The sequence below is a fragment of the Octopus bimaculoides genome, chromosome 15, assembly GCF_046866305.1.
Source record: "Octopus bimaculoides isolate indiv1 chromosome 15, ASM4686630v1, whole genome shotgun sequence".
Taxonomy (NCBI): Eukaryota; Metazoa; Mollusca; class Cephalopoda; order Octopoda; family Octopodidae; genus Octopus; species Octopus bimaculoides.
In genome coordinates, this window is record NC_142942.1 from 30,472,854 (window position 1) to 30,496,647 (window position 23,794).

General features: G+C 35.0%; 1 protein-coding gene across 9 annotated transcripts in view; it reads left to right on the plus strand.

Annotated features, from left to right (window-relative positions):
• Window positions 1-23,794, plus strand: part of LOC106869961 (serine/threonine-protein kinase ULK3) — a 195,236-nt gene that overhangs the window by 125,378 nt on the left and 46,064 nt on the right. For 3 of the 9 annotated variants that reach the window (XM_014915938.3, XM_089363648.1, XM_052973224.2), the window contains 3 exons: window positions 6,076-6,116; window positions 12,147-12,255; window positions 12,460-15,939. In XM_014915938.3, the coding sequence (XP_014771424.1) occupies window positions 6,076-6,116; window positions 12,147-12,255; window positions 12,460-12,521 (212 nt within the window). In that variant the 3' untranslated portion in view covers window positions 12,522-15,939. Of the gene's footprint in view, window positions 1-6,075; window positions 6,117-12,146; window positions 12,256-12,459; window positions 15,940-19,528; window positions 19,667-23,794 lie in introns of those variants that run through there. The other 6 variants (XM_014916122.3, XM_089363649.1, XM_089363650.1 and 3 more) reach the window with 4 other exon arrangements.

Consider the following 23,794-nt stretch of genomic DNA (forward strand, 5'->3'; position numbering starts at 1 on the left):
AGTCACCCTTGGCCTGGCTGGGACTTTGCATCAACCATAAATTTGGTCAGCAGCACCCAGTAAATTGTCCTGCAGGAACTTCCAGTTGTCCTCTAAGCTATATGTCCCTTCCTCCTCCTCTCTATCATCAGAGGCCTCTAGTAGAATGTCTCTAAACTTTTGTTGGTTTGCTAGGTTTTTGAGCTTCTATAATCTTTCAGTGTGGATTATGTCTTTGAGTCTCTCTAAGCCTAATTCTGAAGTCACTGACTAGTAGCCTATGTTGAGGTGTACACTCTTCACCTGGGAAAGACTTCACATTTGTTAGCATCTGCCTGTCTCCTTGCCTGGTGAGGAGAGAATCAACCTGGCTTATATTCCCACCAGACTGATAAGTAATAGGTGGCTGGCTGGCTGGCTTTCTAAAGTTAGTGTTGCAGATCATAAGATCACAGAACTCAAGTAGCATTCTCAGCGCCAAAGCCATAACCATCATGCACACCATGGAACCCATGGGTATGCTACCCAACATGTCCATTAAAGTTGCCAGCCACAATAACGGAGTCTCTGTCATTTGTCATTGAGGTAGTCTGCAAAAGGACCTTGTAACATCGGCCCTTCTGATCATCAGCTAGCCCAGCCTGTGGAGCATAGGCAGAGATAAATGTAATTGTTAATCAGCTTAATAACCTTATCGCACACTCTGACTACCTCAGTTACCTTATCTACCCACTTTTCTGCTAAGAGTATGCCTACGCCACCCACTCCATCACTCCTGCCTATCCAGAATTTAAACCTCTGTTTCTTACCTGTGAGGAATCTAGCTGAGGTTCCTTTCCATCTCACTTCTTGCACATCACATATCGACTTGACGACACTCTATCATTTCAGCAATCTCAACAGATTTCCCCTTCATTGTGCCAATGTTGATGTTTGCAGCCCTAAAATTGTATACTTGGGTGGGACAACAGGAAGGTAGTTGCTGAGGGGCTTTTGTTTGTTTTTGAAAAGATCTGTGTAAATGTTTGCCAGGTAGTGGAGTGTACATTGTGAATTTGATTCAATGAAGTATAATTTTTCTCCCTCTCATATGGCATCCATATTAAGACCCAGTAAAGAGAGGGGTAAGAAGGGGATGAAAGTAGTCATATATGTCCATTTGTACATACCCAGTATTAACCTTATATGCTAATACACACATATATCGTATATGTGTACATTAGATTCATAATTCTCTATCATTTTACTTTGTGAAGATTGACACTGGAGATGAGCAGGAAATTACTGGTACACTACATATAGAAAGTTAGGACATATGATGGTGATCATGAATAAGCCCCGAAACTTGGTATTTGTTGACATAGAGAAGGGTTACACATTCTGTGATCTAAGTTTGAAATTGAGAAAAAATATTGACAGTTATTGCTTATCTCATTTTATGAATCATACATCTTATTCAAGATGCTTAAACATTGTTGTGGATTTTCAAAAGCCTTAAATACCTTTTAAAACTCTGCAATACATCATCATCATCATTTAACATCTGCCTTCCATGCTGGCAAGAATTTCTATGTTAAAGATGAAATATGAAAGACATTTTGAGTCTTGTTAGAAACAATGAAATATGAAAAGCCTTGCAATTCTTGTGTATAATTTTAGGAAAGATATCCCAGGTAGTTTCTTTGGTATCACATTATGTCACAAAAACTATCTTGTTGGGCAGCAAAATCAAGTAGAACATATCTGCACTACCAAAGTGCCAATCTATGTAATTAAACACTATGTGATGGAGATAGAAAGATAAATAGGTATTTAGACAGACATGAATAACTATCCCTGATCTAAAATAAATTTTTAAAACAATAATAAATGGAAAATAAAAATGTTGTATGATACATGTTTTTCCATGGGACCATAGTAATATAAAACCCTGCAAAATCAGTTCACAAACAACTAAAACTATACAAGGATAGCTGCTATTTATGTGTGTTCATAAATGGCCTCACCAAAAGTCTATTCATACAGCCAAATTGTAATTATGTTTATTCTGAATCTGCTACAACACAGCACAACAGATGGACTAAAACAACAACACAGCATTGTCTAAGATTAGCAAGAGTCACATATGCATGCACACACGCATGCACACACACACTCACACACACACACACACACACACACACACACACACACACACACACACACACACACACACACACATAAATATATGTTCTTTAGTTCTCTAGTTTGTTTTAACTATTACAGCTAAAGGTTATGCCAAAGCATTTCCTTCATAATTAGATTTTCTGTCTCTTGTGCTGTCTTTGTGCATGTCCATGGGTCCACTGTTTTGGTTTAGTCACAATCCCATCTTTAAAAACCAACATAAAAACACAATTTAAACCTCCAGATCAGAATGTGAATGAAAGATCCATTGTTTTTCTCTGTATACATTTCCTCACAGGTTCTTATTAGCTGACATTTGATTCTTACTACTGAGTATAAATTCTCCCTACCACTAGTCTTGTTTCTTAATCTTCTATTTTAATTCCTTTTGCATCTAATATATATATATATATATATATATATATATATATATATATATTATAGCAGTGTTTTTCATAGAAGGAAAAGGGGGACCCGGTATGTTGTGAGGATTGTAATAAGAACAGACATTAAATTCTACTCTACTCATAGCAACTTAACTTATGGAACTCCCCTGTGGACAAAATGTCGCTCATAGATTTGTGCCAGTTTTCCTGGATTCAGAGTTTACCCTCCAGAATGAGAGAATGTTTTCCCTTGGAAAGTATACATGTCTATTATAACCTCTTATATATTAGGGGAAATTTTCTAAGGAAAATTGCCCACCCATGAAGAAATCATTTTATATATTCACAAAATGAATTTAAACATGCAAAGAAAATATTTTTTTCAAAAATACAAAGATCTAATTATTTTGACAGATGGTAAACAACTGGTATTACAGCCTTTGTAATTTTAGAATCTGCATAATGTTTTTAACTGTATCAAAAATTAATACTTGAAATAGAACATAAAACTGACTGTAAATATTTTTGGTAGAATTATGTAATTAAATTGTATAATAGCTTTAGAAATCATGCATGTTTTATGAATAGGTTGACAATAATTACTGTTACAGTGTAATACTGTAGAACTCCAGACTTAATGTCCTACAGTTTTATAGTTTTATTTTTAAGTGTTTCTCTCTCTTCAAATCCCATCATTTGGAGTTTGATTTTTATCCATCTTGGGTCTAGTGGATAAATGTCTGATACACTTCTTCCAACAATGTGTCAACGAATGCAGACAATATTATTGTTGTTGTAAGGTAACAAGTTGGCAGAATTTTTAGCATGCTGGGCAAAATGCTTAGCGGCATTTTGTCTGTCTTTACATTTTGAGTTCAAATTCCACCAAGGTTGACTTCACCTTTCATCCTTTTGGGGTCGTTAAAATAAGTACCAGTGGAACCCTGGGATTGGTATAATCAAGTTATCCCCTCCTAAATTTGCTGGCCTTGTGCTAAAATTTGAAACAAGTATTATTATTGTTGTTAATGTGAACTTGTTATCATCGTATCCTCTCAACATACCTAACTACCTAAACAACTGAACTAACCTAAATAAAAAAGATTTTTCTTTAATTTTTAGTTACCTATTATTTAGACTTGAAGTACATGAACAACCATTATTTACTATATTATGCACTGAGTAAGGTGTAGATTATATGGGCAACAAAATCTAATTCGTCAAAAGAATAAATAAATAAACAGAATGCAATAGAAATATTGGAATGCATTGGCTACAGTAGAGTGTTTAATGTGGTTTTCCAACCTCATTAGACACTGTATAGTGTGTTAAATTGTGGCTACAAAAGACTGAACCTGATTCCTACAAAATATGTTATCTTTAGAGACTGATGGTAAATAAAACAATTCTAACTTTTCTTTTTGGTTTTAAGAATTCTGTCCATTTATGTCAAAGTTTAAATCTTACTAGGGGTCAACTTTGCTTTGCTTTCTTTTGTGAATGATAAACACTACTATTGGGATTATTCTCTTATTCTTTTATAGTTTTTTATATGTGTTTTTGTATGTACGTTATATGTTGATTAATCAACTACATCTTGCCTTAAAATTTGTGGCTTCATGTCAAAATCATTATCATCATCTGTCTTCCATGCTGGCATGGGTTGGATAGTTTGACAGACACTGGCAAGTCAGAGAGCTTCACCAGGCTCCATTGTCCACTTTGGTATGGTTTCTATTGTTGGATGCCCTCCCTAATGCCAACCACTTTACAAAGTGTACTGGGTGTTTTTTATGTGGAACCACCACTGTTACTTTTTACATGGCCCAACACCAGTGGGGTCGCCAAGTAACTTGCAAGACAAAGACCTTTCATCTGGGAGAGGGAGTGGAACTAAGGGAAGTGGTTTGTGCCAAGTGAGCAATTAGAGTATAATAAAGGGATATATATAGGTGTCTTACTTTAGAGGAGATACATAGCTACTCCAGTAGGAAAACAGAGAAAGAGAAAAGAGAGATAGAGTGAAAGATAGAGAGACAGTCAGAATGAGGGAGAGAGAAACCTATGGTGTTGGAGATGCATTGGAACCTACCCATGAATAGCTGTATAAGTGGTGCAGATGGGATAAAGAGGTATGTTCCATAAGAGTGTGAGGGGAGATGTTTAGAGATGATGGAAGAGGTGACTGCAGCAAGTGATGGTGAGACAAATTGGAGTGACTGGGATGAGAGGGCATGGAGAGTGAGTGTGTGGATATGAGGCAAAGTAGAGGGGTCTTCAATGTGCAATGATCAGGGTAGTGGGAAGATGGGTTGTGAGTGAGAGTTTTGACAGAAGACAGATTGGAGAGGAGTGGCATAGCCATAAAGGACATGTCTCTATGTATGTATGAATGGCCACAATTTTATTTAGCTTGCCATGTCTTCTCAAACACAGCATATCACCAGAAGTTTCAGTCCCTTGTCATCTCCTCTGTGAGGCTCAACATCTGAAAATCTTTTGTTATCCATTGCCCCACATCTTCCTGGATCTACCTCTTTCACAGGTTCCCAAGTGTTTATGAAATTGTTTATCATCAGTTACTTATCCATTTCTAATCAATTAGTTGTTGCACACATCTAATATAAGTTTTCTTTTCGTTTTCATTTTTATTTATTTTCTGTTTTTTGTACATGAAAGGTAGAATGACACTTATATGCTATCAGATCTAATTTAAAAGCAATTATCATATTTATTTTCATTTTCACTCATGTATATACATACACATACATACAGTTTACTTTTCCATTCAAGTAAGATCAACTTGTTTTGGCCATGTGCCCAGAGCCTAGAGATTACACTAGATGTGTTTTAAAAACCTGCTTAGATAAGATTTTCAATGCATGAAACTATTAGTAGCTCATAGCTATGTACTGTATATATTAATATATGTGTGTGTGTGTGTGTGTGTGTGTGTGTGTGTGTGTGTAAATATAAGGATAAAATCTATATAAGATTTTATCAAGTAGCCAGCGTGTAAACCAACTTTAGAGTCCCATTAAAGCATGTGGCTTTTACGCACAGTAATAGCCCTTGATATTATGATATATATATATATATATATATATATATATATATATATATATGTATGTATTTTTCCATACATATATTTCTGTTTTCTCCCCTCCAAACTTTTTTCCTGTACGTTTATAGACACATACCAGGAACTTTATATGTGCGCGCTTGTGAGTGTGCGCATGGATGTGTGCGTATGTAGATATATGCGCGCATATATAGAGATATGTGCGTGCGTATATGGATATATGCTTGCATGTGATAATATAGACGTGTTTTGACCTTGTCACTACACAGTAATTTCTCTTTGTTTTTAATGGTCATTTTTCATAGGAATTTTCAATTGGCCGGATAACTGAAGAGATGTTGGTGTAGGCTCCCACCCTGGCATCCGAAACTCAGAGTTTTATCATGGCTACTGAATAAGTGTCACATATTTTTACAGATATATATATATATATATTAATAGAGTAACTATTATACATTACAGGTGAACCAAAAGGCAAGAGAAAAGATTTACTACACCAAGAGGTAAGTTGAAATTTGTCTTCTAAGCTCAGCAGCAAAAATTGTTGTGTTGTTATTATTTAACACTAGGTCAGTACTAAGTGAGTAGATCTATGATCAAAACAATCTGAGACTATTCCATCTTTTTATGCTTCTAAGAATATATTGTCCATTGCCTTCTTTCATTTTTAAGTTAGTAGAGTGTGATATAAGAAAGATATCTGGCTACTTTTTCTGGCGAATCAAATAAACATGACTGCCTTGTCTCTCACTGTTGTATGTGTTATTTATGTGTTTGCTTATGTATGCATGTGTATGGTGTTATGTTGTGTATAGATAAACATATGTAGTATATTCTTCCTTAACTATAAGTATGTTTGCTGATGTGTACATATTCAGAAATTTAAGCTTTATGTGTGTGTATGTGTACGCGCATGTGTGTGCTTATTTAAAAAATATAATGTACTCGTTTTTAATTATTGTGTGTTTTTGTGTGCCTGTGTTGATCTATATGTGTGTACATGTGAAATTTATGTAAAGTCCTCCTCCTTAACTCTAGTGTGTGCACGTCCACATGCATGCAAGTATGTGTGTGTTTGTGTGTGTGTGTCTGTGTTAATCTGTGTATTCATTAAAAAAATATTTTCCCTACCAGCTGACTAGTTTACTTACAAACATACTTCTGTTAATCATGGCTTATCTGACAGTGAATAACCAATGCAGTTGCCTTTAAAATTTTCCTAAGGCATGTCTGCATGCACCAATAAAATTTATTATACAAACATAAATGACATTAGATAAACAGAAATATAGTGTGGCATGTTTCTGTCATCTTCATCTGTTATATTTTTATTTGCTTTTATCTTAGGCATGTTTCTTAATATATCAAATGAAGGATAGGAGTCTACAAACCAGTGAGAGGAACCTATTTGCAGTCATTTAATTTGCTAAAAATATTAGTCAAATTTTCCTCAGCTGCTGCTATATAGAAGAAAGACCTGTTGGATAATGTAGTACTACATGCAGTACCTTTTATCTTTTACTTGTTTCAGTCAAGAGACTGTGGCCATGCTGGGGCACCATCTTGAAGCATTTTAGTTGAACAAATTGACCCTAGTACTTATTATTTTAAGCCCAATACTTATTCTATCATCCCTTTTGCCAAACTGCTAAGTTATGGGGATATAAACGCACCAACACCAGTTGTCATGTGGGGGTGGTAGTGGTGGTGGGTCAAATACAGACACAAAGACATGCACATATATATACTAGCTGGTGTACCCGGTAATTCCCGCGGGTAAAAATGTTCTATTGAAATGACTTGTTGCTCTGATATAAGAAAGCAATTTCATTATAACTGCCACAAAAGGTGTATTTTCTGTCACGAAAATGTACAAAAAACTGTCAGCTGGAGGAGGGAGAGATTGTTGGAGGTTGGTGAGAGAGGTTGTCGGAGGTTGGTGAGAGACAAAGAAATTATTTTGCTTAGCAAAGGCATCTGGGAAATGGATAACTGCTGTCATTCACAGAAAAACTATTGTTTTACTGTGAGAAAAGCTCTGTTGAAGTGTTAAGTGAAATTTGGCAATTGAGGATCGAATGCACGCTATGCCTGCATGAAGCCACAACAAATACGTTGTGGAATAAAAAAATTTATTTACCCTCATGGAGAAAGTGTAACTGTAAAAATGCAGAATTATCGGAGTAATGGGCATTCAAAAACGCATGTATGTATAGAAATGTATGAATGAAGTCTTTAAGGTTTAAGATTCAAATTAAGAAAGTGCAATAATAATGTTTAGCAGTTCAAAACTGTAAGTAGTGAAATGCAGAATTAGGTCGGCTGATCGTGAGAATCAAATATTGATCACTTTGCTAACATCTGCAGGTGATATGGGTTATTTCCCTTGGGTTGTTTAAATAAAATATTAGTAATATGTAATAGACAGAAGGATCCATTGGAAGGGCAGTATTATCGATTTTTTTTCAACAATCTAAGTATGTCACGAGGTTTCCAGGCATGAGTTCATCTCACATGTCAAATAAAGTATAAAAGTGATATTGTCTGCAAAAATTAGAAATAGGACACACAAAAAAATCAATATTCAAAGTAATCGAACATAAACAATGAAATGGGTTATTTCTATTGAGTGTTTAAAAAAAATATTGTACAGGGGCTATGGGTTATTTCCCTTAAGTGTTTAAAAAAATTAGTTATATGAGGTAGATATAAAGGTCCCTTCCAGGGGCTGCATTATCAATTTTTCCAACAATCTAAGTATGTCACAAGGTTTCCAGACATGAGTTCTACTTACGTGTCAAGTTTCATCAAAATCAATAAACAATGTAGGAGGAGTTAGCTAACAATGCCACAAACAAACAGACACCGATTTTCCACATAAGTAGTAGATATATACAAAAATATATAATACTAGCAGAAATACCCGGCTTTGCCCGGGGTAAACAGAATACTGAAATCTAAAAACGCCGTCTAGACTACGCAACCCTCAACTGTTAGTAGCTACGATACCATATTTCTACATTAATAACTCTCCATTCCATGCCAGCATGGAACATAGACATGAAGTGGAATGCCAGTCTCTCATCTTGGAGGGCCTTGAAATCAATGTTACCAACTGGAGACTATGTGTGTCGTAGTGATAATAAAAAGACCCAAAGGAGGTCTGCAACGAAATAATTTTACTCAACACTTTGCAAGTGAATCAGTGGAGGCAAAGATGCGTCTCATTTACTTGACAATTTATGCACCACATTGCAGAAATCACAATGAAAGTATATCTGAAAGGGTAGTCTTACACTGTTGTACTGTTGAATTACAAATAATGCTCATCTGTAATGTTCAGGTTAAAATTTCATCAACATCAAAAATATATGAATTTTCATGGGAGTTATGGCCGTTATACATAGAATATAATTTCCAAATTTCATAAAGATCCGTTCAGTACTTTTGACGTAGTTTTGGATAAGAAAACAAATGACTAATGTGTGTGTTTGTGTGTGATGGGTGTATATATGTATAGATATCTGTATGCATGTATATATATGTATATATGTGTACATATTACATGTACATCTATATATATATATATACATCTACACACGTGTATACATATACATGTATGCATATAGATCTATATCTATATATATATATATATCTATGCATATACGTGTACATATACATGTATATGTATACATATACATCTCTTTCTCTCTCTCTGAAAGTATCTGTCATTACAGTATCGAAATGTGATTGTTTCAGTTAGTGGAATAACGTGTACATATACATCTATATGTATACATATACATCTCTCTCTCTCTCTCTCTCTCTCTCTCTCTCTCTCTCTCTCTCTCTCTCTCTCTCTCTCTCTCTCTCTCTTCTCTCTTTCTCTGAAAGTATCTGTCATTACAGTATCGAAATGTGATTGTTTCAGTTAGTAGAATAGTTTCATTTTTAAAGTGAAAGTATTTGACATGAGTGTTTTTGTTTCACTTTTGACACGTAATACTTAAATAGTGGAGGAGATATTATGTTGCTGTGGGCTCGAACTCTGCAAGAAGTTAACATTTTTTTGACTAAAACACAACTGGAACCCTAAGTAAGGCATGTGTAAAATTTGAATGAAATTGGTTGCGTAGTTCTCGAGTTTTAGGGATTCACACAGACAGACAGACAGACAGACAGACAGACACACATTTTCATTTTTATATATATAGATGAAGAATTGTAAGACTAGGCAATTTAATCCACAAACATGATTCTAATTTCAGATGAATTTAAAGGACAAGTATATACATGATACATTAAAAATATATAAATACATAGACATTTTTTAAAAGTCTATAAATAAATATATTAAAAATATATGTAAGATAATAGATTTCTAAAATTTTTTTAGATGTAGACATAAATATATTAAAACATACATGTATATGTAAATATATTGAAGAAGGTGTGAAGTAGTGATGAAAGTGAAATAAAATATACAAGGAGGAAATAAATTAAGTCAGGATAAAGATTGTTAAAACAGGATATCAATGAACATTTCTAGAGGTTAATTGCTGGTAAAAATACGGGGATATAGTACCCATTATTTAGCAATTCCTCCTTCTTCAGGGTAACAGGTTTTACATTTGCAAGTTGACAATGATAAATACTAGAGGTTAGGTATTTTATAGATAAAACGGCAGGGTGGGGGAAGAAAATGAATTAAATATATTCCAATAAAATATTCATGAAAAGGAATAAAAGTTTGTTTTAAAATGTATCGTAGTTCAATTCTAATCAGAGTCACTAAAATGCAAAAATGTGTAAATTTTATGCTTGCATGAAAAAACCACGTCTGATAATTTGTCAAGTAGTGATAGATTGTGCGATCGAAGAATGATGAGCACTTCCCTTATACATAATTTACACTTACCTAAGTTAGTGTTATATGAGGGGGCTTTGGATTCAATAAACCATTTTAGTGTATACTTTCTGTTTTCTGATTTGAGCTTGTGGAGAAACTTAGCAAACACAGTAGCTGTTTTGGCACTGTGCAGTGGTCCCCATTCTGCAGTTTGAGTAACTTTCAATGCCAAAGTTTGGTACAAAGCCTTCTAGGATTTTCCATATGTATATCACTGCATATCTCTCCCGCCTTCATTCCAGGGAGAAGAGTTTTAATTCTTTCAATTTTTCCCAGTAGCTGATATATTGCATCGAGACAATTTTCTTTGTGTAGCCTCATTGGATTGCCATGGATTTTATATTGTGTGGAGACCATAGTTGGGAGCAGTAGTCTAAGCAGCTGAGAATGTATGTCCTCCAAAGGATCATCAATGTCTCCTTTTCTTTTGTTCTGAAAGTTCGGAGGATCCATCCAGTCAGCCGTCTGCATTTTATTACCAAATTGGTAATATCCACCTGGAAAGATGCATCATTGCTCATGTCAATGCCCAGGTCACGCACTGATTTTGATTCAGGGATTTCAGTTCCTCCTGGGCCAGTGTATCCTGTCTACATGTCATTTAGCTTTGTGTGTTGGTAGTGTAGGGCCTGGAATTTTCCTGCATTAAACTGCATGTTGTTGTCCTCAGTCCATCTGTAAATTGAGTCCAACTCCCTTTGCAGGTGTGGAATATTTCCAGGATTTTGTATTGTCTGAGAGACTTTTGTGTCATCTGTATAGCTAGCAAGGGTGGCTATCTGAGAAGCCAAGGGCATGTCTGAGAGGGTCACTATGAACAGCAGTGGCCCCATGACAGTGCCCTGTGGAACACCACTTGCTATTTGTGTTTCCTTGGAGGTGGTTCCATTGGCCACTACTACCTGATGTCTATCATTTAGAAAGTTGTGCAGCCATTCTCCAATTTTTCTGCATATGCCAAGATCACGCAGTTTGTGACATATCATACCATGGTCAACTTTGTCAAAGGCTTTTGCAAATTCAAGATATATCACTTCCACGCTTGAGTCATTCAGCAGCTGTTTTAATACCCAGTCATAGTGTTGCAGGAGCTGTGTTTTTTTTAAAGTTAATATATAGGTGTGTATGGGTGTATATATATATATATATATATATATAAATATAAAAGCATGACCCAACGCAGTTTCATACATAAACCTAGTGGTGGAATGAAGAAGGGGGGAGTTCAGAGGGTTCGAAGGATGTAAGTTGAGGTGAGTAGTAAAATGTGTGTTGAGTGCTTGGTAGAGTATAAAGTACTATATTTTAAACTCTACTCTCATACTAGAGTACCTTTCATCGTAGGTGGTTGGGTCTTCTACAGCGTTTCTTGTCACCAATCAGCATAGCATGGTTCTTTGTTATTTTCCCTATGATATGCAGCATCTTCAAATCAACCTTCACTACTTCATCCAAAGTCTTCCATGGCCTGGGTTCCTTTAACTTTGAGTTCTTGGCATTTAATATTATTTTTCTCTTCTCTTCACTAATTTGTCAACAGTTATGAAAAATTCTATACATAACTACATGCTTTTGAATTAAAATAAACATTCTTATATATATTTAGTTTTTCTCATCTGTCCAGGCATATAAAGCATTGGATAAAGCTGAAGAGATTAAACGGTATCAATCTGTACCAAAGTTGACACAGAATGATATACCAACTCTTGATGAAGAATCACAAATGACAACTTGTAAGTAATATTTATATATCTAAGACTATATGCACTATGCAAACCCTTATTTCTTCAAAGATTGTATGATTTTTTTTTAGCTTTATCTTAGTTATTTGCTAAGTTGTTTTTTTTTGTTATTTATTCATAATTTATCATAATTCTATTTATTTTAATTCTATTGATCTCAGTTCTTTTCTATTTTTTTTGGAATTGTCTTGGCAGTTATTTGCTCATGTCAGCATGGGCCATCTAGATCTGATCAAACTGACTCACAGAAAAGATGACACAAAATGAAGAGAAGTGGCTATAAAATATACTTCAAACTTAACCAACTCATGTTGTTTGGAAAAGCAGTCTTTAAAAGTATTGTATATAAATATACGAGTGTTTATGTGTGTGTGTGTCGTTATCCACTCATACACAAAAATATCTTGTAAATAAAATATCGTGTAGTCATTAATACCCTTTTAGACTGGTAAATCTCACTCACATTGATCTGTTAGAAATAGCAGCCAAATCTCCCTCAAATCTGTGTGTCTGATAGTTCCAACTTTTCATACCAAGTTTTTGTGTTCTTTGAGTTGATTTTTAGTGCACCAATTACAATGAGTATCACACTCATTATTGAGGCTCTATGAATATGCTTTGCTTCAAATGCCAGGTTGTGATATCTTTGAGCTTTCTCATTCTCTGTTATGTCAATGAAGATCCATTGTTTAGTCTTTTTCCATTGAAGAGTGATAACTGGATGATTATGTTGCAGCTTCTTATCTGTATAGACTTTCATACACCACATGCATTTAACTAGATCAGTGGTTCCCAACCTTTTTAGAAACGCGACCCACTATTTATGACACCAGTTTATGGCGACCCACCTAACTCTACCATTTATCAGATAGACTCTATTGATCCATCTACCGTCTAGCTGCTGTCTATTCCAATCATTTCATTGGCTAATTAATAGCCTCCTGGTGATCACTCCTTTACTTTTTTGAATAATTTATAAACTTATTAATGAAATCCATACTGTCTTATTTATTTAAATTTTTTACTATTTATATTAAATGTGAAACAAAACGTTTTATAACTAATTCAATGTCTCCATACCCTATGGGCAGGTATTAACTCTAATACAAAACCTCGAAGCAGTAACTGTTATCGGCTCGATCAGTGTTGTACTGCGCCTAGTTAAAGTTCTCTATAAATAGTAAAAACAGACTTTTCCTTTTTACTATTATGTACGAATAAATAACTTGAGAAAATGACCACCTCTGATTTGTTAAGTTCGTGAAAAAAGCCTACTGCTTGATAAAACAACCAATCTGGTATTGAAAACATGAGTCTTGAACTATCTCGATAGACAGCAGTTAATCAAAGCTAATGCGTAATTTTATAACTTTTTGCGACCCATCAGTTGGTCGCGACTCATAGTTTGGGAACCACTGCACTAGATTATTCTCCAAAACTGCAAAGGGTTAGTGTTTGTACTAATTGCCGATACACTTTAGCCCATACCCACTGTGCAACTGTGTCATGGTATTTTCTGTATTACTAATGGACCAGTTTTGAGTATCTCTTAACTACATGTCTGTTTCAGATGAGTTTCTGCACAATCTACACAGAAGTGTTTCTATTGTTTTATCAATGCTGTACTTATTACTATTATTGTTGTTGGTGGTGGTGGTGTTGTTAAGGCAATGAGCTTGCAGAATCGTTAACATGCCAAACAAAATGCTTAGTGGCATTTCAGCTGTCCATATGTTCTGAATTCCAATTCCACCAAGGTCAATGAAATAAGTACCAGTCAAGCACTAGGGTTGATGTAATCGACTAGCTCTCTCCCCTAAGATTTCAGGCTTGTGCTTATAGTGGAAAGGATTATTGTTGTCATTGCTGTTGTTGTTGTTGTTGTTCAGTAATCTTATTTTTACTGGAGCTTCCACTGCACTACTGAGTAAATGTAGTTCTATGTACTTTGCATATATGCAATATTTTGTTTAGTTTTGTTGTTTTTACTGTATCAAAAGTGATTTGAATAGTATGTGTGTGGTGACTAGCAGTGTCATTTTCAGTACATTAATCATATTTCTAAGTCCATGAGTTTTGGTTCAAGAATTTTTGTTGTATGGTATTTAACATACTGGTGTTTATCTATCTTATTGAAATGCATGTCACTGGTCACTAAGTTATTTCTCTTAGTTCATTTTTGTTTAAATTATGCAAATTATCTAGGCCATAACTGCTTTCTCTTCTATTTTGTATATGTCTAAGTCAGGGGTGGGGAACCATTGCTTTAAGGCTACATACAGTCTTCTAGGTCAGTATGCATGGCTTTTTGAACAAATCTTTTATTTTTATTAATGGTTTTGTCTTTTATTATTTTTATTTTAACCTTAAAATGAACTTCTTTAAAATACCAAGGAGTAAAATAAAGTTCAATGAAATAATTCTCCCCAACTGACTGCCACAATTAAAAAATTAATAAGTCATAAGGATTATTTTGGCACCTGCTATTCTCATGATTTAGCTCTAATGCGACTCTAGATAATACGTTAAATTCTTCATTTGACTAGCACTACTGATACCCAAAGATGGTTAGCGGGAGCCCATGATGGTCCAGTACATCAATGATTACCAACTTGTGACAATAGTGCACATGGCTTTCCATTTGAACTGGAATTTGAGAATAGTTACATAGCCTGACCATATCTGCATATTTATTTTATTGTTTTTATTCTGTCTGCTTAACAGTCCATCATGTCAAAGAAGACCGAGAGAACTCTGGAGGAGGAAAACAGAGGTTTTAATGAGGATTGGAAACTGCAATATTATTTTTTGTCTGCTAAAGATAAAATGATTTGCTTGCTTTGTGACACTGCATATCAACGTTGAAAAATTTCTATGCTCATCAGCATTAAGCCACTTCTAAAGGTCACAAATATTTCAGACTAGAAGAAGAGATGTGAAAGGTTGCATTATGGGAAAGCAAAAGCAAATGCAGTTATTTCAAGCAGTGGTAAGACCTGGAAATAATGCCACAAAAGCAACTTATAAAGTAGCTTATATGTGTGGGGAAAAAAAGGAAGCCATTCCCCTGAATGGCTTCCTTGGAAATCATAAAAGAATGCATTGTAGAAGTTGCAGGATACTTAACCCACCATAAGGTCTCAAAGTACAAACAACTGCCTCTTTCAAGGAGAACCATAACTGACCAGCAGCATGAATTAACAGAACAACTTCACACAATACTCCAAAAGGAAAATATATATTATTTAATTACTTTGCATGAATTCATTAATACAACTGACTCAGTGCAGGTTTTTATACTTCATTTGAGCCACAACAGAATTGTATTTTAACCTCATGTAGTTGATGTCTCCAAAGCTCCTAAAGAATTACAGATAGAATTAATTGAGCTCTCAGAAGATGACATTTTAAAGTTCTTATTTAATACTGAGAAAGATCTCATTGAAATATGGAAAAATGCTTGTCCTTGGTAATAAGCACAAAAAATGCTTTCTTGCTTTTCAACCACTTATTGCTGCAAATCTACATTCTCCTGCATAACCAAAATCAAGACACCATTAAGGTCACAAATGACAAATACTCATCTAGAGGATCAGCTGAAACTGCAGATTTCTATGTTGCAACCAAATATCCAAAGGCTTTCCTACAGCTAACAGTCAACAGAGTCATTAAAAGGTTAGTTAACTTTAGAATTAACAAATTTCTTGCATTTGTTAGACTTTTACAAAATAATGTAAATTTTGAAGAGTATCTAACTGAAGTTTCTTGAATGCTGCCTTACAACTAACTTAATGTAGCCTTTCAACGTAAAATGGTTCCCCACCTCTGGTCTGAGTCCTTTGGCTGCTTGGAGATAAGGCTGGACAATTGTCATGCTGATGAAGGTTATTGAACCAGAAATGCATGTCTATGACCATTCTCTTATCTCCAGATAAAAATTCTTTAATTTCTTTAATGGCCAGCCAGTTTTGAAGAGTCCTTGAATCTTAAGATTATCTCCTCTTCTCGAGTGGAGCTGGTCATAATTGCCAATTGGTACTTCTGATACAGCCTCTAGCAGTAGAGATAATTTTAATGAATCAAGAATTTATGTTGTATGGTATTTTACATACCAGTATTTGTCTATATCATTAAAAGGATGGTTCTGTTTTCAACCACCCCTTTCATGTTACCTCTTGTTGTTGGTGTTGTTGTTGTTGTTCTTCTTCTTCTTCTAGCAACAGTAGTAGTAGCAGTACTGTTTTATTATCCATGTTTTGATACATACATAAAGAGTTTCTAGAACTAGGATTAAGTACATGTTGTTGGTGGTGTTGTTGTTGTTACTGGTTAACAAGAATGTTCAAGGTTAGCAAAAATGTTCATTATTGAGGGATTCAAGTTAAAGAAGAAGGTTCTAGGTTAACAAATGTCAGAATATCCTAATAATATTTTTAGACCCTAGTGTTGCTATTTTCTGGAATTACCTCTGTTTATTCTCATAAATAATTTGTCGATGTATTTAAAGAAATGGTACCATATCCAATGATTTCATAGAGACATTCCTTAACCACCATATTCTTCTGTTTGATCAAGTTGTATTAATTTTTGTAGTGTGGATCATCACTAGTTTACCTAGATTCTAATTTTATTAACTCTCACTGACTTGTACTACAAATATCCACAACTGTCACCAAATCCTGAACTGCAAGTTACTGGAGCTCAAGAGGTGTCATTGTTTGGAACTTGAAAATAAGGACTAAGCACTCTTCTGTGTGAGAAACAAACATTAGCCTCATTTTATAAAGAACTTTCTGTCAAAAGACTTCCTGTTTACACCATCTGTGTTTAACCTTGTTGTTTATTCAGTGAATTTTTTTGGATTATTTTTGTTTTGCACATCATAGCACATAATACTCAAGCATTGAAATAGAATTTGATGATATTATTCATGGTTTAATCAGAGAAAGAAAGTTTGGACTTTAAAAAGATAATCAGAATGATATTTCAGTGTCATCTGTACACATTGACTGAGTGGAATTTATTTCAAGCAATGATGGCAAAGTTTATCCAAAACAGGAGTGGAATGATAACATTTGATCATTGCATTGATGCTTTTATTAGAGATGTAGACTTTAAAAAAGTCTTTTAAGTTAAAAGGGAAACCCATTGAGCATTTTTATTAACTTTTTCCTGAAGAATTTTATATCAAGTTGAGCAATGAAGCGATAAGGTGTATGCATCAACAGGACAATACATTAATGGAGAAGATGAAGTTATATCTCAGAATGCTTTTTCTCTAAGGAGTTATGCAGCTTCTAGCTTACAAAGAGTACTGGAGCTCAGATAAGAAAACAATGCTCAAGATATCTTCTAAATATATGCAAAAATATCCTTGTCTAATGAACAACAGGTAAAAACCTCATTGACAATGTACAGCAACAATCATTACTTCTTATCACCAAGTTTCAGCCAAATTCATTCAATAGTTATTTTTTAATGATTATTATTGTTATAACTACATTTTCACCAAAATTTCTAATTTCTAACAGGTGTAGGATATTTATATAGAGAAAGCACTGCAATAGCTCTTTTAAGAGTTAAAGAGAATATGAGTTGATTGATTTTTATGTAACAAAATGACTCTTTCAAAGAATATACAGATATGACTGCTTAATGAATCTACTTCAACATGGTCGCTTGAGCTTCTAGAAATAGTAGCAAATTTTCTCTCAAATCACATCCTCCCATTTAAAAAAAATGCAGGAAAAGAATATAAAGGTTATGTAGTTCTAAAATTAATGTGATGATTATAGTAGGAATACCTTTGATCAGAGATCTACATTATTAATGTTGACCTGGAACTAAACATCAACAACAATGATATGCAGATCTGACAAATAAAGTATCTTGATTTCAGCCCCTTAAAGTCTCATTCAACTTCCCATTTCTGACATGATCCTTCCATTTTTACTGTGAGAAAAATTTTTATTCTTCTTAGGGTTTTAAACTTTATTTCTACCCAACATTTTAAAAGTAGCCACCAGTTCACTGAGAGAAATGCTGCTATATTAAACATTGAGTTGCTCCTTTATTTACTGATAAATGTTTAAAGATACTCACATATTCACTCTCCATTAATACTTATGCTTCTTTCTCTTTTTTTCCCTCACTTTTTTCTCTTGCACTTTATTCCTCCATCTGTTATTTCTCTTTTTCATGTTCTCCCTCATACTCTCCTGCTCTCTGTTTTATCCACTGTTTTCACTAATTTGATCTCTATTCTCTCTCTCTCTCTCTCTCTCTCTCTCTCTCCCTCTCTTTCTCTCTCTCTTTCTCTCTCTCTCTCTCTTTCTCTCTCTCTCTCCCCCCTCTCTTTCTCTCTCTCTCTCTCTCTCCACTTTTTACATATTTTTCTCTTTAATTTTAACTTTTTCATTCTCATTCTGTCTTTCCCTCTGTCTATCTTTCAGTTTGAGCATCTCCCCTCTTCCTCTCACCTCCTTTCTCAAAAAGAATCCCATTAACTGATGTAGCAATCAAGGGTCATAAGAGATATTATTTGGTGAAGGGTGCCACTTTACCAGCTGTCTACCATTAATCACCTTATAATATCCAAAACTTAACCTTCTATTTTTACTGATTTTCTGTTGTTTTTTTCCCCTTATAAACTAGACAACTAGAAGAGAGAGAAATATCAAATGGTGCCTCCTGAAATAAACATTCAACCATCAAATATGCCAATTTGCTCTGTGTGTGTGTGTGTGTGTGTGTGTGTGTGTGTGTGTGTGTGTTGATTTACAGTTTATATGTAAATATTTTAATATATTTGTACATATATAGATATGTGTGTATGTATGTATAGATAGACAGACTGACATATAAATAGACAGGCAGACAGACACATGCATATGAAAGTGTGAGTGCACATTGATATATACATACATGTACACATATAAACACATCTATGATAGGAATAGTCACTCACCAAATTGATAAATTTGTCAGTTCATTTTCCACATCAAAGACATGAAACTTCTGATTGAATATATAATTACAGACTCTCTTTGGCTTACATTCTATCAACTCTTGTTTTTCCCCAAGTTTAAAGTGTATCTTATTTTCATACACAAACAATATTCTCAGAGTCACTTTTAACCATACGCACTTTTATTCAGATGACAGTACTCTTCACTCATCTATAAGATTTTCCAGTCATCACTCTCACAAATTGTATATGTCTACATTGGATTCTTTTCTTTTTTATTCTTTTTTCTTGTTTCAGGCATTTGACTGCAGCCATGCTGGAGCACCGCCTTGAAGGGTTTTAGTCAAACAAATTGACCCCAGGACTTATTTCTTAAGCTTAGTACTTATTTTATCAGTCGCTTTTGCTGAACTGCTAAGTCACAGGGATGTAAACACACCAACACCAGTTGTCAAGCGGTGATAGGGGGACAAACACATACACAGACACACACACATAGACATATACACATATATGTGTATGCATATATATATATATATACAACAGGCTTCTTTCAATTTCCATCTACTAAATCCACTCACATGGCTTTGGTCAGCCCAATGCTATAGTAGAAGACACTTGCCCAAAGTGCCACACTGTGGGACTAAACCTGGGAGCATGTACTTGGGAAGCAAGCTTCTTACCACACAGCCACACCCACACTTATACACCATTTTCATGAGTAGAGATATGAAAACATCCTTCAAAGAGATAGGGCAACCTGGTTTTATGTAACAACATCAGTATACAATATATAACATTCAAAAGTGGTGAGCTGGCAGAATCATTAGCATGCAAGACATTTCATCTGCTTTTACATTCAGGGTTCAAATGCTGGAGGGGTTGACTCTGTCTTTTATCCTTTCAAGGTTGATAAAATAAGTACTGGTTGAGCACTGGGGTTAGTGTAATTGACTTAGTCCCTCCTCTAAAATTTCTGGCCTTGTGCCAAAATTTGACACAAATTTATAGCATTTTTATAACATTCATATTACATGGTCACATGGGTTGGATGGTGTAATAAGATCATTCATTAATTCATACTCACACATACATATAACATTTCAATTATAATCACACACACACACACACACACACACACACACACACACATGTTGAGATAGGTATTTACTTGCAATTAATAAACATACATTTAGCTTTGCTGTGCAAATAGAAACCACACACAATAGAATCACAAGTAACTTGAGTAGTTTCACCTCTCGGGAGTGTTGAGTTCATCTGTTCTACTGAAAAAGAGAGAGAAAGCATTGCATACTGCTTCATATGAAAATGACTTTGAATACACAGTTCACTTTCTATGAAGTTGCAGGTTCTTTCCAATTGCATGACATCTTTAGCAAGAGTCTTCTACTTGAAAAGTAGATAGAGGTTGGTGAGAGAAAATGCAGTAAGTATTCATCCAGCTGATGCCTCCATCAAAAGTAGACTTAGACTGAAAGGACAAACATATCTCTTATCTTTAACTTGTTTGTCTTTAGATTGCGGCCATGCTGGGGCACCACCTTGAAGAATTTTTTGTTAAATGAGTTGACCCAGTGCTTTTTTTTTAATAAGCCTGGTACTTATTCTATCAATCTCTTTTGCTGAACTTTTAAGTTACAGGGACATAAACACACCAACATCAGTTGAAAAGAGGTGGTGGGGTAGAAATGCAGACACAATGTCATACACACATATATATAATAAGCTTCTTTCAGTATCTGTCTACCCAATCCACTCACAAGGCTTTGGTTGACCTGAGGTGTCACACAATGGGACTGAACCCAAAATCATATGGTTGGGAAGCAAGCTTTTTACCACACAGCTTTGCTTGCACCTATATATATATATATATATATATATATATATATATATATATATATATATATAACTACTATCACTGCTAACCAGTACCACTTCTACTTTACTACTATCACCACAACAACTAAAAGTTCTGTCGCTAATACTAATACTACAAATACTACTAATGCCACCACCACTACTACTACTACTACTACTACTACTGTCATCATCATCATCATCATCATCATTTATTGAGCTGACAGAATTGTTAGCATACCATGCAAAATACTTAATGGTGTTTTCTCTGTCGCTATGTTCTGAGTTCAAATTCCGCCAAGGTCAACTTTGCCTTTCATATATCAACAAGTCTGTGTCATATATATATAAGACATATATTTGTGTGTGCCCTCTATGGACAACCAAACCGCTGGTGAGATGGTACCAGCTCTCAATGATCTCATAATGCATGTGCTCCAAAACATTGCGCAAAACTTTAGCAACAGTCAATGGCTCTGTGTGTGAACCTCCATCTAATGACGCTGTCGATAAAGTCAACTGGGATCTCTTGCAGCTGTTGCCAAGGCAAGAACAGTCTTTCACGTCCCTTGACACTATCATTGATCAGGACCAGGCTTTAGTTTTTCCAACTGAGTTCCTGAACTCTCTACAACCATCTGGGATGTCACCTCACCACTTAACACTTAAAAAGGGGGCCCCAATCATGCTGCTAAAGAATCTGGATCCACCTCATCTGTGCAATGGCACCAGAATGGTGGTGAAAACTATGAGAGTGAAGATGTTTTCATTCCATGCATCCCGTTAATCCCATATAACCGCCCCTTTGAATTTAAACAGTTCCAGTTCCCAGTGAAACTGAGTTTCACTATGTCAATAAACAAATCTCAAGGACAGTCTCTCAAGGTTGTTGGACTTCACCTTGCTTCTCTCATGGGCAATTATATGTAGGATGTTCATGAGTTGGAAGTCCCCAAAAAATTTTCATGTAAACACCAATTAAAGGAAACACTTAAAACATTGTATATTTAGAAGTTCTAGATAATTGAAGTGTGATTCATTTAGGGATCTGTTTCAATACATTTGTTTATATTCATGTCATCCGATAGAATTTTTGTTAAATGTATTTATTAATAGTAGTACCACACTTTGCAGTGTATAATTTCTTTCACTTCATTTTATCCCTGTAAAACAATCTGTTCCTTTTTGGGTTTGTATTTATGTGGGGTATGTATTTTGATATTGTGTGTGGATTACAGTTATACAGGATACTCTGTAACTATCCATCCTTAATATAGCTAAGTGCACTATCATTTAATACATTGTGATACCCAGCCTCCACATCACTGGATATGATGCAGTTACCCACCCTCTACATTGCTAGGTATGTTGTAATTACCTATCCTCCACATCATTGGATATGCTGTGGATCTCACTTTAGGTATTTTGTAACTCCTCTCACTTCACCTTCTTTAGATATAGTGTGACTACCCACAGTCCAAATTTTGAGGTATGCTGTAGCAGCCTGCCTCCACATTGTTAGATATGTTGCTGTAGCTGTTCGCTTCCACATTGCTTGTCATACTGTGATCACCCCCCAAACACACACATTGTTAGACATGGTAGATATGTGTATTTGACATTCATGTTGTTTGGCATAAATAAACTGTAGGTTGAGACATTATAAAAAAATATCACCACAATTATCTCTCTGATTATCCTTGGTTAGTAATACATGAGTAGTGAATGTATTGAACAGTGGCATAATTTATTAGTTTAAACACTACCATAGACTTCATTATGTTCAAAACAACGTCCTGTTTCTCAGTTTATTTCAACAAATCATGGTTGTATAGTTACTATTGTAAAGGGTGTCCATTTAAAAAAAAAAAAAATTTGTTTCAAAGGCAGTGGCATGGTTGTGTGGTAAGAAGCTTGATTCCTAACCACATGGTTCTGAGTTCAGTACCACTGCAGGACACCTCAGGCCAATCAAAGCCTTGTCAGTGGATTTAGTGGGTGGAAACTGAAAGAAGCCAAGCATATATATATATATATATATATATATATATATATATATATATATATCGTTGCCAGTGCCCCTGGACTGGCTTGTGCGGGTGGCACATAAAAGACACCATTTCGAGCGTGGCCATTTTCGTGCGGGTGACACGTAAAAGCACCCACTACACTCTCTGAGTGGTTGGCGTTAGGAAGGGCATCCAGCTGTAGAAACTCTGCCAAATTAGATTGGAGCCTGGTGTTGCCATCCGGTTTCACCAGTCCTCAGTCAAATCGTCCAACCCATGCTAGCATGGAAAGCGGACGTTAAATGATGATGATGATGATGATGATATATATATAATGCATGTGTGTGTGTGTCTTTGTATCTGTGTTTGTCTACTACCACTGCTTGACAACTGGTTTTGTGTTTATGTTCCCTTAACTTAGCAGTTCGGCAAAAAAGACCAATAGAATAAGTACCCAGTTTTTAAAAAATTATATATAAGTACTAGGGTTGATTCATTTGACAAAAAAATGTTTTTCAGGGTAATACCCCAGCATGGCTGCAGTCTAATGACTGAAACAAGTAAAAGATAAATCTGATTTTGCAAAAACACCTAACCTTTAGCAACATTCAAAGTGATTATAAAGATGTTATTTTGAAGCCATACAAAAATAAAAAATATCCACAGTATAGAAAAC